The 15,149-nt window shown below is 42.8% G+C and overlaps 1 protein-coding gene across 1 annotated transcript in view; it reads left to right on the plus strand.

The window, feature by feature from the left end:
* The window catches only part of PPAT (phosphoribosyl pyrophosphate amidotransferase), an 80,855-nt gene that overhangs the window by 47,244 nt on the left and 18,462 nt on the right, over positions 1 to 15,149 (plus strand). Inside the window, exons 2-6 of the mRNA XM_075930381.1 lie at positions 6,911 to 6,977; positions 10,416 to 10,622; positions 13,175 to 13,287; positions 13,390 to 13,535; positions 14,931 to 15,003. Of these exons, the coding sequence (XP_075786496.1) occupies positions 10,419 to 10,622; positions 13,175 to 13,287; positions 13,390 to 13,535; positions 14,931 to 15,003 (536 nt within the window). The 5' untranslated portion in view covers positions 6,911 to 6,977; positions 10,416 to 10,418. The remainder of the gene's footprint in view (positions 1 to 6,910; positions 6,978 to 10,415; positions 10,623 to 13,174; positions 13,288 to 13,389; positions 13,536 to 14,930; positions 15,004 to 15,149) is intronic.

Raw genomic sequence — 15,149 nt, forward strand, 5'->3', positions numbered from 1 at the left:
AAGAAAAAAAATTCAACAAAAGTGTGATTAGGGCTGTCAGCAATTTAAAAAAAAAAATCCCAATAGTGAGGTTAAAACAAACAGAACATAAAGTGCCGTGCTCACTTATTTGTAATAAAAAAATTTTGTTACTGTAAAAAGAAGAAATAGTATTTTTAGTTCATTTCATACAAGTACGGTAGTGCAATTTCTTTGTTGTAAAAATGCTACTTATAAATGTAAATTTTTGAGCATATCTGTGCTCACACAAAACAGTGTAAACTCGACAGCCTGTATGTCAAATGCATGAATTGGAATACAAATTAAAGGCTGTGTTGGGAATTTAGCCCAAAAGATCACCTCTGCATAAATTAGGTTGAAGGCTACGACTTAGTCATAGGTATTTTTAATAAGTCATAGACAAGTCACTGGCAGGATAACTTCTAATTTTGCCCACTCTTACACCAAAATAATTTTGTCTTGTGCACCAGTATGTAGGTGATGTACGATGCACAGGGCAGTCAGCACAAGGAGCCCCACGGTCCCCGCCTACGAGCTGGACCTACTGTGCTGGCCACTACCTTGCCGGTCCAATTACAGAGCTGCCTCAGCTCCTAGCTTGGGGGGGGCAAGAGCCACCTTTCTCCTCCTGCTGGCTGCAGCAGCTTCATGTTGGGGTCTGCAGGTAGAGGTGTTTCCCCCAGGGCTGTGGCAGCTTTAGGGCATGGGGAGAGGGATTTCTTCCCACTACAGCCCTGATTTCTCTGGATGGGGCTCACTGGGAGGCTGCGGGGCTGTGCAGATGAGCAGGAACTTAAGTCACGGGAAGTAAGCAATAATTCATGGCCTGTAGCCTGTCCATGACTTGTACTACAAATACCCCTGACTAAATCTGAGCGGGATTGGGGAGGGAGCAGGGGGGCTGTAGGCCAATGGTTGCCCAGAGGGTTGCCCACATGGGATTGCTGGTTGGGCAGCCCACAAGCATTTTATAAGGCTTCCCGAGTGGTTAGCTGCAGAGCCAACCCTGGGGACCTGTAGCTTTGGGGTCAGCTGTGCTGGCTCCTGCAGAAGCCTCTTTCTCCCCCCCCCCCCCTTTGCTACCTCTATCTGATAAGAGGCAGCAAGGAGTGGGAGTGGGAGGGGGGATAACTAGTTAACTATCTGATAAAAATTTGCTTATTGGATAGTCAACTAGTCCTTCACATCCCTATACAAAACTCCTATACTTATATAAGACTAGAAGAGGAGGGAGAAGAGAAGGAAAGATAGTGCAAGAACCTTGACGAGCTTCTCTTCTCTGCATTGGCTCTATTTGTATAGAGTAATTAATAGACAATACATTAATGATTTGTAAATAAATTTGTGAGTTAATATTAAAGAGGCAGTAGAATTCTTGCCATCTTTGAGGTCCAGGAAAGATGATTACGATAAAATATTTTCATGTTATAAGATTATTAGGAACTGGAATATGGAGCAGTCTGGAAAAGGGTTATGCTGAATAACATCCTTCAGTATCATCATGGGCAAAAGATATTTTAAATTATACAGAATCTTAGTTTCTTGACTGATAGGACTAAGTGTGAAGTATGTATTATTGATATCCACTTACATTGTGTATAGTATGCTGCAAAAATTTATATTTTTGTAACACTGATTTTTTTTCTCCTGAGTTTTTTGCATCTGCATTTTATTAAATATTTATATACTTTCTTTAAACATTAAAAAGGAGACATGGGAAATTAACTTAAGAGACTAGTGACCATGTGCTTCAGGCAGCTAATGCAAATGGAACTTAGAAGTAATTGCATTCCAGATGGAAAATACTTTATCTGATGTTTTGCTATATATCGTAATGAACAGAGCTTTGGAGAATGTTGCAACGTTTTTAATGGAAAACGTCATCTTTCTTAGGACAACGCTAATGAAACTATAGTTATAGCCACTAGTAATGAAGTGCTGTATCGGTTTGTGAGAAAACAGAATCAAAGCATAAAGCGAAATACAACATTAAGGTCTTAAAATAGCTGTTTTGAAGAAAGTAAGAAATTTTGTTTGTTCAAAATGTGCCCTCGTGCAAGTGAACATAGAGAAAAGGAACACAAGGGCAGAGCTTTCTTTTCCTATGTAGATCGTGAACATGACTTTGTTCCCACCATCAACTGGACAGCCACCCCTTTTCTCCGGGCCCAGGGGGTGCTCAAACCCCCACGCATAACCTCATCTGAAATTCCTAGTCCCCCCTCCCCCAACCCTGGCTCTTCCTGTCCCTCTTTGCTATTTCTTCCTGCCCTCTCCCCTAAGTGGGCTCCATCCCTGCTCATTATCCTCTCCCACTAAGAGCCTCCTTCATGCTGTAAAACAGCTAATTGTGGGAGGAGCTGGAGCTGATCATCGAGGTTGTCCGCAGACAGGAAAAGCTGGAGAGCAGGAGGGGAAGCTGGGCTGCCAGTAGGTATTTTTTTTCACTATTTTTTTCCATGAGCACTCCAGGGAGTCAGCACCTATGACAGCTCCTGGGGTCTTTAAATACTTTGTATCTCTAAAAGAGAATTCTGCCTCCCTGAGAGAGAATTCCTTTTGATTCCTCTCAGGCATGACAAAGAGAGGCTGAGCTACAGTTATGTGCAAACCCATAATTTTTATTTCTATTGCATCTTCATTAGAACACATACTTATGAGGCAATACTAACTTACTTTTTTGAGGATACAAGTTAAGTTGATAAAGTGATCAATAGCATTGATATAATATAGTTACATTTTTGTAAGATGTTTGACTTGGTACCACAGAACGTTTTGATTAAGAAACTAGAACTATACTAAAATCAACATGGCACACATGAAGTGTGTTACAATTGGGTACCTGGTGTAATTGGATAATGGGCAGTCATCAAGCTGGTATGTTTCTAGTGTGATCCTCATGGATAAAAACATTCTTTGCATAATGTTGTTTTTCTTAATGATGTTGAAGAGAACAAGCATTACTGGTAAAATTTGATTACAAAAGATGCACTGATGCAGTTTGTTCCATAACCTGTGTGGAAGCAAACAGTGCATGTTTTAATATAACCAAATGTATGTTTCTTCTAGGAACAAAGAAGGTAAGCAATACCTACAGAATGGGAAGCAGTAAGAGGGGCTATTCTCAGTGGTGACAGATGACAGAACGAGGAACAATGGTCTAGGTTGGATATTAGGAAAAACTATTTCACTAGGTGGGTGGTGAAGCACTGGAATGGGTTATCTAGGGAGGTGGTGGAATCTCCATTCCTAGAGGTTTTTAAGTCCAGGCTTGACAAAGCCCTGACTGGGATGATTTAGTTGGGATTGGTCCTTTGTTAAGCAAGGGGTTGGACTCAATGACCTCCTGAGGTCTCTTTCAATTCTATGATTCTAATTCTGAATGACTTGGGGGTCAGGGTGGCAAATCAGCTATGAATTTCTAGTGTGATGATGGCAAAAAAACCCCAAACCCACTAATGTAATTAATGTTACCCCAAAAATATTCTCACCGGAGACCACCCAGAGTTACACTAGTATGGGTTTATTTCCACTAGGTAAAACTAAACTAAACTAAAACACAAAGGTAACATAAATGCATTAACAGAAAATGAATTGTTTATCAGCAACAAAAGTCTGGCAAGATGCAATGGCTGGAAGTTGAAGTTAGACAAATATAGACAAAAAATAGGGTATCACTTTTTAACAATGAGGATAGTTGATCATCGGACTAACTTACTTAGGTTGTCATAAATTCTCCATCACTCGCAATTTTTAAAGCAATGTTAGACATTTTGTTTCTGAAATATATGCTCTAGCTATTGTCCTTGAAGCAGTAATTAATTCAAGAAAGTACTATGTATGTAAAAATCTGCATTGGGGCACAGTATTATTATGAGTATTAATAGGAAGAAATTAATAAATGAAACCAGCATTAACTGGGTAACCAAGTTATTGAGGGGGCGGGGGGGAAATCCCAACTCTACATATAATATGATGGGGACTAATTTAGCTGCAACTACTTAAGAGAGAACTTGGAGTCATTATAGATAGTTCTCTGAAAACATTCACTCACTGTACAGGTGATAGAAATGTAGCCATGTTAGTCTGGTGCAGCTGAAACAAAAACAGGACTATGTAGCACTTTAAAGACTAACAAGATGGTTTATTAGGGGATGGGGGTGGGGAGGAAGAGGTAAATGTCTGTGAGCTAATCTCATTAGCTCACAGACATTTACCTCCCCCTCCCCCTTCTGTTCTGAAATTTGATTTGTCCTTTTCATGTGTGTTCATTTTTTTTAATTGTATCCTTTGGTATATATGGTTGCAACAATTTTCTTCCACTACAGGCAGTCCCCGGGTTACGTACAAGATAGGGACTGTAGGTTTGTTCTTAAGTTGAATCTGTATGTAAGTCGGAACTGGCGTCCAGATTCAGCCGCTGCTGAAACTGATCAGTTTCAACAGTGGCTGAATCTGGACGCCAGTTCTGACTTACATACAGATTCAACTTAAGAACCCCAGGCATCCCCAAGTCAGCTGCTGCTGAAACTGATCAGCGGCTGATTCCAGGAAGCCCGGGGCAGGGGCTTCCTGTAGTCAGCCACTGGTCAGTTTCAGCAGCGGCTGACTTGGGGACGCCTGGGGCAGAGCAGCTGGGGTGCTGCAGGGTTGGTCCAGTGGCGCTGCCGCTCCTCGGCGCTACTGGACCAACCCAGCAGCACCCCAGCTGCTCTGCCCCAGGCGTCCTGATTCAGCCGCTGCTGAATCTGACCAGCAGTGGCTGAATCAGGACTCCTGGGGCAGAACAGCTGGGGTGCTGCCCGGTTGGTCCAGTAGCGCCCAGAGCGGTGCTACGGGACCAACTGGCAGCGCCCCAGCTGCTGTACCACAGGTGTCCGGAGCAAAGCCACGGAGCACGGGGGCAGCGGGACAGCCCAGACGCGCCGTGGCTGTCCTGCTGCCCTCGGGCTCCGTGGCTTTGCTCTGCTTTGCTCCCCGTCCCCCTGATCTGCAGACCAGGGGGATGGGGGGAGGGAGCAAAGCAGAGCCAAGCCGCGGAGGACGCGGCCAGCTGACAGCTGTCAGCTGACCGCGCGCTCCGCGGCTTGGCTCTGCTTTGCCCCGCTTCCCCCTCCCCCCCCCCGTCCTCCTGGTCTGCAGACCAGGGGGGGTGGGGGCAAAGCTGAGCTAAGCCGCGGAGCGCGCTGCCAGCTGCCAGCCCAGACGTGTCTGGGCTGTCAGCTGATCATGCGCTCCGCGGCTTGGCTCTGCTTTGCCTCCCCCCCCCCCACCCCCCCGGTCTGCAGACCAGGGGGACGGGGGGGAGCAGGGCAAAGCAGAGCCAAGCCTCAGAGCACGTGGGCAGCGGACAGCCCTGTCCGCTGCCCACGTGTTCCGCCGCTTTGCTTCCTCTCCCTGGTCTGCTGGAGACTAGGGAGAGGAACGGCCCCGTTCGTAACTGCGGATCCGACATAAGTCGGATCCGCGTAACTCGGGGACTGCCTGTATTTGATCTGAGGAAGTGGGTCTGGCCCACGAAAGCTCATCACCTAATAAACCATCTTGTTAGTCTTTAAAGTGCTACATAGTCCTGTTTTTTGTTTCACTGTACAGGGGCATTCAAAAAAGCAAATCGAATGTTAGGAATCATTTAAAAAGGGATAGAGAATAAGACAGAAAATATCTTATTGCCTCTGTATAAAACCATGGTACTCCCACGTATTGAATACTGCATACAGATGTGGTTGCCTCCTCTCAAAAAAGATATATTGGAATTGGAAAAGGTTCAGAAAAGGGCAACACAAATGATTAGGGGTTTGGAATGGGTCCCATATGAAGAGAGATTAAAAAGACATGGACTTTTCATCTTAGAAACGAGGAGACTAAGGGGGGATATAATAATGGTCTATAAAATCACGACTGGTATGGAAAAAGTGAATAAGGAAAAGTTATTTACTTATTCCCACAATATAAGAACTAGAGGTCACCAAATTAAATTAATAGGCAGCAGGTTTAAAACAAACAAAAGGAAGTTTATCACGCAGCACACAGTCAGCCTGTGAAACTCCTTGCCAGAGGATGTTGTGAAGATTTCAATAGGGTTCAAAAAAGAGCTAGATTCATGGAGGTTAGGTCCATCAATAGCTATTAGCCAAGATGGGTAGGAATGGTGTTTCTAGCCTCTGTTTGTCTGAAAATGGATGCTAGGAGAGGGATCACATGATGATTACCTGTTGTGTTCCCACCCTCTGGGGCATCCTGGATCAGCCACTGTTGGCAGACCAGATACTGGGCTAGCTGGACCTTTGGTCTGACCAAGTTTGGCCGTTCTTATGTTCTTATGCCTAATTTTCTTACTTGAGAGAAGTTAAGAAGTTTTGCATATGGGTGCACAAATTTCTTTGATATAGTATAGGTATCCTACCTGTTGTAGTTGCTAACTCATTACTTTGGATTCATATTTTGGTGCCTGAGTAAGAGAATTGAGTGCCCAGGCTTAAAAAAATCAAACCACAGTCTGAAGGAAAAAGTCAGATTGGGTTGAACATAAGGTGTTTTTGTTTGTTTGTTGTTTTTGTTTTGCCTTTTCTGAGTGTATAAATGTTTAATGGAGAGCTGGAAACTGCCCCCATTTTAAGTGGCCTTTCAATTCAAAGAGCTGCTAGTATTTTATGTCCATGCTGGAATTAGACTATAAAATGTCAACACCTGTTGAAGTTAGTGGAAAGACTTTAATTGATGTTGGCCTATTGTTTTATATAAAGTGCAACACGAACCTATCAAAACTACATTTCTTGTAAGTCCATAAAAATAAGGCACCTAACAATTTGTGTTTAAAAAGTGTTGTGTTCTCTTACTCTTTACAAGTTAATACTTCGGATGTTGTATTCCATGAGTCAGTCTGTGCTTATGCTAATTTTTTCCACAGGGGCCAGGAGAGTGGTGGAATAGTGACAAGTGATGGAGACTCAGCCCAAACATTCAAAGTGCACAAGGTAAACATTTAAGAGCTTTTACTATTTTTCTGCCATTTTAAAGAAATGAAACAAAAATCAGTCTTCAAGAATAGATAGAAATAAGGAGTATTCAAAGGAAAAGTCAGGGGAAAAATATCAAATTTCCAACTGAGGTACACAAGGAAAGTCTCTGTTTCAGGAAATAATCAAGAGATCAAAAATAACAAGATTTTTTCACAATGAGAGTACCAGATTCTATCCTTTAACTTACTGGTGTATAGACCAGCATTAAGCTTATTTTAAAAAAATCAAAAACAAAACCGGTTATCCTTCAAGGCTGCTTCAACCTTTCAAAGAAACAAGGTGGGTGAAGCAATATCTTGTCTTTCACCAACAGAAGTTGGTCCAATCAGGGCTGGCTCAAGCTATTTTGGGGCCCCTGGCGGGTGGTGCATAGGGCATGCGTGGGCATGCCCCCAGGGTGCGTGGGCCCGCCCCCAGGCACACGACGCATATGCGAGACTGCCCACGGGGTGCGTGGGCGGGCGCACGGCACATGCACTGCCTGCCATCGCCGCTGGCGCACAGCCCAGGGCCGCCTGGCCAGGCCACGCCTGGCTGTGCAGAGCCCCGCAGCCGTGGGGGGAAGAGCACTGCGGGGGTTAATGCGGCTCCCGCCCCAGGCAACCACTGCAGCCCGCCAGGAGCCGGGTGCACGGTGCCTGATGGCAGCTCTGAGGGGTGCCGTGCATCCCTTACAGCTGCCATCAGACGCCCCCCATCGGTTGGCGCCCTGGGCAGCTGCCTGTCTCGCCCTCCCTTTAGTCCGGCTCTGGGTCCAATAACAGATATTATCTCATGTACCTTGTTTCTCTAAAATCCTGAGACCAACACAGCTCCAATCATGCTGCAATTAACTTTTCACTGCAGCAAAAAGCAATCTGTTCTGGAGCAGTCAGCACCAGAGCCCCTTTCTGCTAATGCATTAGCTCTGGTGAATGAAATGGCTTGGTCCTGGCAGTCGTAGGTAGTGATGTGTGAAACCATCAGGGCTCTGGTAAAATGGGGGGAAAAATAGTAAGATAAAAAAGAATACAAGCTTTGAAACTAGCTACACCTTAATGCCTAGATGCAGACCTATCTGTGACTGACTCTGGCTTCAGAAAGTATCATGGAGGATGCATCAAAGAGTGAAAGGGTGCACACTAAAATTAATAGATCCAGAGACTGAAGAGAAATCTGAAGAATCTTCTCTCTGTTACCAACCTGATAGAAATCCAGAGTATGTGAACAGGCCTAAAATAGCCAAAGCCTTCACTGGTCTTAAGTCATAGTAGGGATGTTAGCATATAGTTGAGCAAACTGATAAGCCTACACACACCCAGAGGCAGCCGGGGAGGGGCAGGAGCCAGTGCCCATGAGAAGCTGACTTTAAGCAGGCTCCCCAGGAGCGTTGTATCCTCCTGCCTCCCTTTCTCCTGCACTGCTGCCTCTGATAGAGTTATAGCAGTGAGGAGGGTGAGCGGGGAGGTGGGAGCAAATATGCATGGGGAGCCAACTTTCAAGCCAGCTCCCCACATGTATCAGCTCCCGCAGACCCACATGCCCCTCTTGCTGTCTATTACAGAGGCCTATTGTTTTAAAAAGAATGTGCATGGCACAGACCAGTGAATAAGGTTTTGCCCTTGAAGTTGTACTAGTTTAAAACTGATTTAATTAAAACTGGCGCAAATTCCTGTGTGACCATAACCAATGTAAACTAATAAAATTATGTTTAGCTTGCATTGTGAATTTACTGGCCTGACCCACGCACTGTTTTAAATGAAGAGCCTATAAAGGGTTCTGCTCAGATGTAATTAAATTGACCTAAAGTTATATCATGAAATCTGTCCTACACTTAAATTAGGTTGACCTAGCTATTTTGTTCAGAGCTGTGAAAAATTTTGTGCTCTGAGCACCTATAATTAGGTCAGCCAAATCCCCAGTGTAAACATAGCCGTATTGTTGGAGAGGTGGATTAGCTCCATTGACTGAAAAACTTCTTTCAGTGATATGGGAAACGTCTGCGCTATCATAGCTGGACTGCTTATAGCAGCAATAGTTGTAGACATGGCCTTAGGTATACTAATGCAGCTTGGTGTATAGTCCGGAACTTGCTCTTTTTGCCATGTCTTGTATTTATCTGTTGCATAGTAGCGTTTTATGTTTTTCATTGAAATTCGGTTGGTGCTAACATCTCTCTTCTTTCCTTTAGCTTTCAGATTCAAACAGTATTTTGTACATTTCCTTGTCTCACATCTAGTTATTTATTTTGTGCTTATCAATGTAACTTCTGAGCCTCCAAGACATTCAAAACTCTTTAATGAATAAAGTTGCACAACTCCAATGAAGTAAATATCATGTTTGTTGCAGAGATTTAAACACATGAAGAAATTTTCTGAAGGTCACAAAAAAAGTCTTTGCCAGAGTTCAGAATAGAAATTGGAGCTCTTAATTCCCAGTCTTGTCCTGTGGTTTAATTACTTAGGCCAGGACTACACCCTGGAAGGTCAAATTAAGGCACGCAAAATATGTAGCTGGAGTTGGCTTACTTTAAGACAAGCTTGACACCGTCTTCACAGAGGGAGGCTGATGGAAGCAAATGCTCCTGTCTGTTTCCCTTACTCCTTGTGACTGAGAGGTAACAGCACCAACCAGAGCTGCTGCCCTCGGCATTCAATTTAGCAGGTCTTAACTAGACCCCCTAAATTGAATGCCAGAAGATCGATCTCCCATGCAGCAAGTGGAGACATAGCCTTAGACCACACATGCTTTTAAAATGTCTCCCTTACAATGCTTGTTGCCAGGAGCAGCACTGCCTTGACTATTGAATACACTAGGATCTTCTGGGGCTCATGAACCTGGTGTAAAAAACAGATTCATTATGGTGCTGATATATATTATCTGATTTCTCTTCAAGAAAAGCACAAATATCTGGTGTTGAAATATTTTTGTTTTACAGTATCCTCTCTAAAATTAAAGAATGAATGTAGTTGAGCTTTTACAACTTAAACTAACAATAAAGAGCAAAGCTACTTGAACTTCTTGCATTAAATTTGGATATAAACTCAGCATCCCCAAACTTTCTTTTACTAGTGATTTTTCAGTGGATATTTTCTTTTTGAGTGATATTTCTTATTGCCTTTTCAATGGATAAATCTTTTTGATGGATATTTTCTTATTGTCTGAAAACAAAATATGCTCCAAATAAGTTCTCCCCAGTCCCCAATGTTGTGTGTTAACCTGATATAAACAGGTGACTCCATGGCCTCTTCATATATTGTTCCCATTTCTTGAAACTTGCCTATCTTGTCTTTCTAGAGGTAAGTTTTCCTTTATTACCCTTTCTTTGTGGGCTTTTTTCCTTTTGCTTGTAAAGTGCTGGCATAAAGATGGTATTGCTGGAAACAATAACAAATATATTTTTTTTTCTGCAAGGGTATGGGTCTTATTAATCATGTATTCAGTGAAGACAATCTGAAGAAGCTGTATGTTTCAAACCTCGGAATTGGTCACACCAGGTACTCCACTTCAGGAATCTCTGAATTAGAGAACTGCCAACCTTTTGTTGTAGAAACTCTTCATGGAAAGATTGCTGTGGCACACAATGGTGAATTAATAAATGCCAAACAACTCAGAAGAAAGGTAGGAATCAGTCCTGGGTTTTCCAGTATCCTATATTAATGAGTAGGAGGCAAAAATTAGTCACACCTCTTATGTAATACATAATCCTTTATGTTGCTGAAAACATAAGACAATGGTGAAGAAGTCCATACTCTGAAGTATTAGATTGGGCAGCACACTGACAAACAAAGTTTTTAATTTTCAAATCCTTTAGGGAATAATAATCTCCTTTTCTTTTTTGTTCTGTTTGTTGATCCCATAGGCCAGCTAATTCATATACAGCTATAAATAGCTCAGTTTGAATCTGTCCATTGAATGGTAGTCATTAGAGAAAGCAAAGAGTGATTAGAAAAATTAATCCAATATATTGATATGTCCTCATCTAACGTATCTATTTTTGTCATCCGTTTGAGAAAGTTATAATGGACATTGAAAATGGTAGTGGAAACTATATAGTGTTAGTAAAAAATTAGATATTGTAGACTTTTAAAAAAGAGGGGGGGGGAGAACATTGCAGAGCAGAATAAAAAACTTCACAGATGCTTTGAACCCTGTTCAAAGGAAAAGGGAACATACAACAACATCAAAGAACTGTAAATGTAACTTTCTAAAGGTAGTGGTACTTTAGTCATAATGTTGTCAATTGGTGGATGTTACTACCAGCACAAGAATGTATCAAGATAAATACTGTGATTGGTTTTTAAATGATGGGTTAACTTTATGATCAAGCATTGCTGTAAATGTGGTGATGGACTAAAATGGCATCCAGCCTTTTATTCTTTAGGACAGGTGTCTCCAACCTTTTTAAGCACGAGATCACTTTTTGAATTTAAGTGCAATCCAAGCTCTACCTCCAACCCAAACACCCTTACCCCACCTCCTGCTCATTCCAGTTTCCCCTCCCTCCTCCACCCTCCCTACCTTTCACCAGGCAGGGGCAGAGGGTTGGGTTGCAGGCTCTGGTCTTGGATTAAGGGATCTGGAGTGTGAGAGGGGCTCTGAGCTGAGCCTGGGGCAGGCAGTTGGGGTGCCGGAGGGGGTTCTAGCTACAGGCTCTGGGAGGGCGTTTGGATACAGGGGTGCTTGGGGCTGGGATTTGGGTTGCAGGAGGGGGTTCATGACTGGGGTAGGGTTTTGGGATGTGGGCTCCAGCTGGGCACTGCTTACCTCAAGTAGCTCCTGATGGGTGGTGCAGTGGGGATAAGGCAGACCCACTCCCTGAAGCAGTCAGTAAACTCCATCTTGAGTCCTGTTGTGCCTCCTCTCTGCTCTGTGGAGATGAGATACAGGGTGGGAGAGGGGGCACCTTGGGATGAGCACCCCTCACCCTCCCCTGCCCTACACAGAAAGCCAGAGGCTCCTAAGGGGACAGCTCCAAGGCAAAGGGCAGGAGACGCACTGCAGTTAAGGGGAGCGGGGGGCGGGCAGCTGAAGAGCCAGCACTTGATGGCCTCTTGGCCAAATCAGTCAAGATCACCTGTCAGAGGCTTCACGATCTACCAGTTGGTGACCACTGCTTTAGGCTGTGAGATGACCTACAAAGGTTAGCGTAAAACACTGAATATGCATGAACAGCAGGCTAGATGTTTTGCAGGTGTGGTCTCTTCCTTAGATGCACTTCGTGTTGAGCTCACAAGACTAGAAAGATTACAGACTGGATTTAGTCTATCACATCTTGGGCTGTTTATTTCCTCTTACACTCTCTCGTCAGTCACTTCTCCATTCACTGTTTATCTCTATTTCCTCTCTCCACTTGTTCTCCGCTCTGCTTGAGTTCACTGTGTAAGCAACAGAGAAAGTGACAAAATCTCCAGATCCCAATTAGCATTGTGGACATTAGGGTGTGTGAACTTTGGTTTATGCTTAGCAAAGCAATGAAAAGAAGGATGAGGGATGCAGTTCAATGTGTTGTTTTATATGAGCTGATTTATATGAGTTCTGGGCCCCCCACTACAAAAAGGATGTGGACGCATTGGAGAGGGTCCAGCAGAGGGCAACCAAAATGATTAGGGGGCCGGAGCATATGACTTATGAGGAGAAGCTGAGGGACTTGGGTCTGTTTAGTCTGCAGAAGAGAAGAGTAAGGGGGGATTTGATAGCAGCCTTCAACTTCCTGAAGGGAGGTTCCAAAGAGGATGGAGAGAGGCTGTTCTCAGTAGTGACAGATGGCAGAACAAGGAGCAATGGTCTCAAGTTGCGGTGGGAGAGGTCCAGGTTGGATATTAGGAAAAACTATTTCACTAGGAGGGTGGTGAAGCACTGGAATGGGTTACCTAGGGAAGTAGTGGAGTCTCCATCCCTAGAGGTGTTTAAGTCTCGGCTTGACAAAGCCCTGGCTGGGTTGATTTAGTTGGAATTGGTCCTGCCTAGAGCAGGGGGCTGGACTTGATGACCTTCTGAGGTCTCTTCCAGTTCTATGATTTTGTGCACAAGTTCCTTGGGCAAAATATATAGCACATGGTTTGGGCTCTTAATGACACATCTATGTTAAAGTTTCAGGGCATGTAACTAAACATGGTGCAGTGGTTTCATAGACTGATAACACTGTATTTTAACTTATTTTTTTTTAAAAGCTGATGAGACATGGTGTGGGACTGTCTACCAGTTCTGACAGCGAATTGATCACCCAGCTGCTGGCATTCACACCTCCACTAGAGAATGATGATACCCCAGACTGGGTGGCAAGGTAAGGGGTGGGCCCTGGAATTAGAAACAAGTATTGAATGTGAAATACAGCAGTAGTAAGTAACAGAACATAGCCTATTGTATTTACTTCATCTCATTTCAGAATAAAAAATTTAATGAATGAAACTCCTACATCATATTCACTACTAATGATGCATAAAGACATAATCTATGCCGTACGTGATCCCTATGGGAATCGTCCACTCTGCATTGGTCGTCTCGTTTCAGTAGGCAATATGACTGGAAAAGGTAAATACTATGTAAAGGCTAGATAACCAGTCATCAGTGTGTTTACATGTACAGAGCAATATAAATAATACATTTGCCTTTAAGGAGGGAATCATCTCTACATTCATATATTTGAAATTATTTTTCTTAAAAATATTGCTGGGTCTGAATATCGGGAACAGTAATATCCCAATATTGGTTGAGTTGTAAAATACATTTCAATGATAGGATGAAATTTTAAGGAAATTGGAAGCATCCCTTATCTCTTAAGAGTAAACCCTTCTTCTCTCCTGGCAGCAGCAGGGAGAGGCAGCCCAGCTGCAGCAGAGATAATTGGTGAGAGATTTTTCCCTTCTGACTGCGGAGAAAAGTGGGGGTAGCCAGATACAGGACCTATTTTTTCTTCTTTGTCTTCTGTTGTAGGGTTGCTTATAAGCATTGAATACTGGCACTTATTTGCTTTATTGATGGAAAAAGCTTTTTTTAGGGATTCTTCTGGGAGGATCTGGGAAATCCATTTGCCCATATATTATGGGAAGGAGTTAACATAAAAATTCAAATATGTGGATTTGAACAAAGGCTCTTCATGTTTTTGCAAGCCAAAATTTTCTGAGTTGTGATAAGATCTGGTCTTTCATGGAAGGTAATCCCCAAGGAGAATTATACACACCTTCCCATCTCAGTGCCCTGAGAGAGAACAGTAATTTTCAGGGAGAAGCCATGTAGACTTACTGTGCCAAAAATGTAGGAACGTGACACTTTTAACTGCAGGAAGAATGTATAAATCCTTTATTTGTCCAAATAAATTGATACGGCATGGGGGATTGTGTGTGAGCTTTTTCTAAGAATCATCTGTTAGAAAATGTTCATAACATCCAAATATATTGGCGTGTTTATCCTGTTACATCACTGATCTGCCCATTTGTTTCCTTTCATTTGCCTATCTTTGAGAATCTTCACTTTAGGCCCAGTCAATGTCCACTAAAGTCCCAGAGAACCCTTTTATTGATTTCAGTAGCACTGGAGTAGCTATTTAATATACAGAGAATAAGGAATTTCTTAGTAAAACAAAAGCATGGATATACATAATTTTGGGGCCCAAAAATCTATTGAGATGGGAATTGGAGGGGATGGAAAGAGTAATACATCTGAATTGTTCTTGTGAACAGTGACCGTGTGAAACTGTTGCTTCTAATCTCTCAAGGACAAGATAATATAATGTTCCCGTAAGAATAGTTTTCAAGAAATGTTACAGCAGTTTTTGATTACAAACTTTCTATTCAGAAATCATGACTATTTGACTTGCATGAGTATGTGATTACAAAAGTAAATGGCTGCAGAAATGTAAAGAATTTAGTGATGATAGTTCCAAGGACTGTGAAGATAATGTTACTTTAATTGAAAACTTCATTGCAGGGAAGAAAAACAGTGAAACAGAAGGATGGGTGGTCTCCTCTGAATCCTGTAGCTTTTTATCTATTGGTGCACAGTAAGTTCCTTTGTATACAAGATGACTTGTAAATACCTCAAACAATGAATAGAGATTTCACTAGCCAATGATAACATTCACATGTAATCTTTTGTGCTGTATCTGTCAGTTTATGGATTTAAAGAAATATGGTAATAGTGTATTCT

The sequence above is a fragment of the Pelodiscus sinensis genome, chromosome 5 (genome assembly GCF_049634645.1).
Source record: "Pelodiscus sinensis isolate JC-2024 chromosome 5, ASM4963464v1, whole genome shotgun sequence".
NCBI classification, from domain to species: domain Eukaryota; kingdom Metazoa; phylum Chordata; order Testudines; family Trionychidae; genus Pelodiscus; species Pelodiscus sinensis.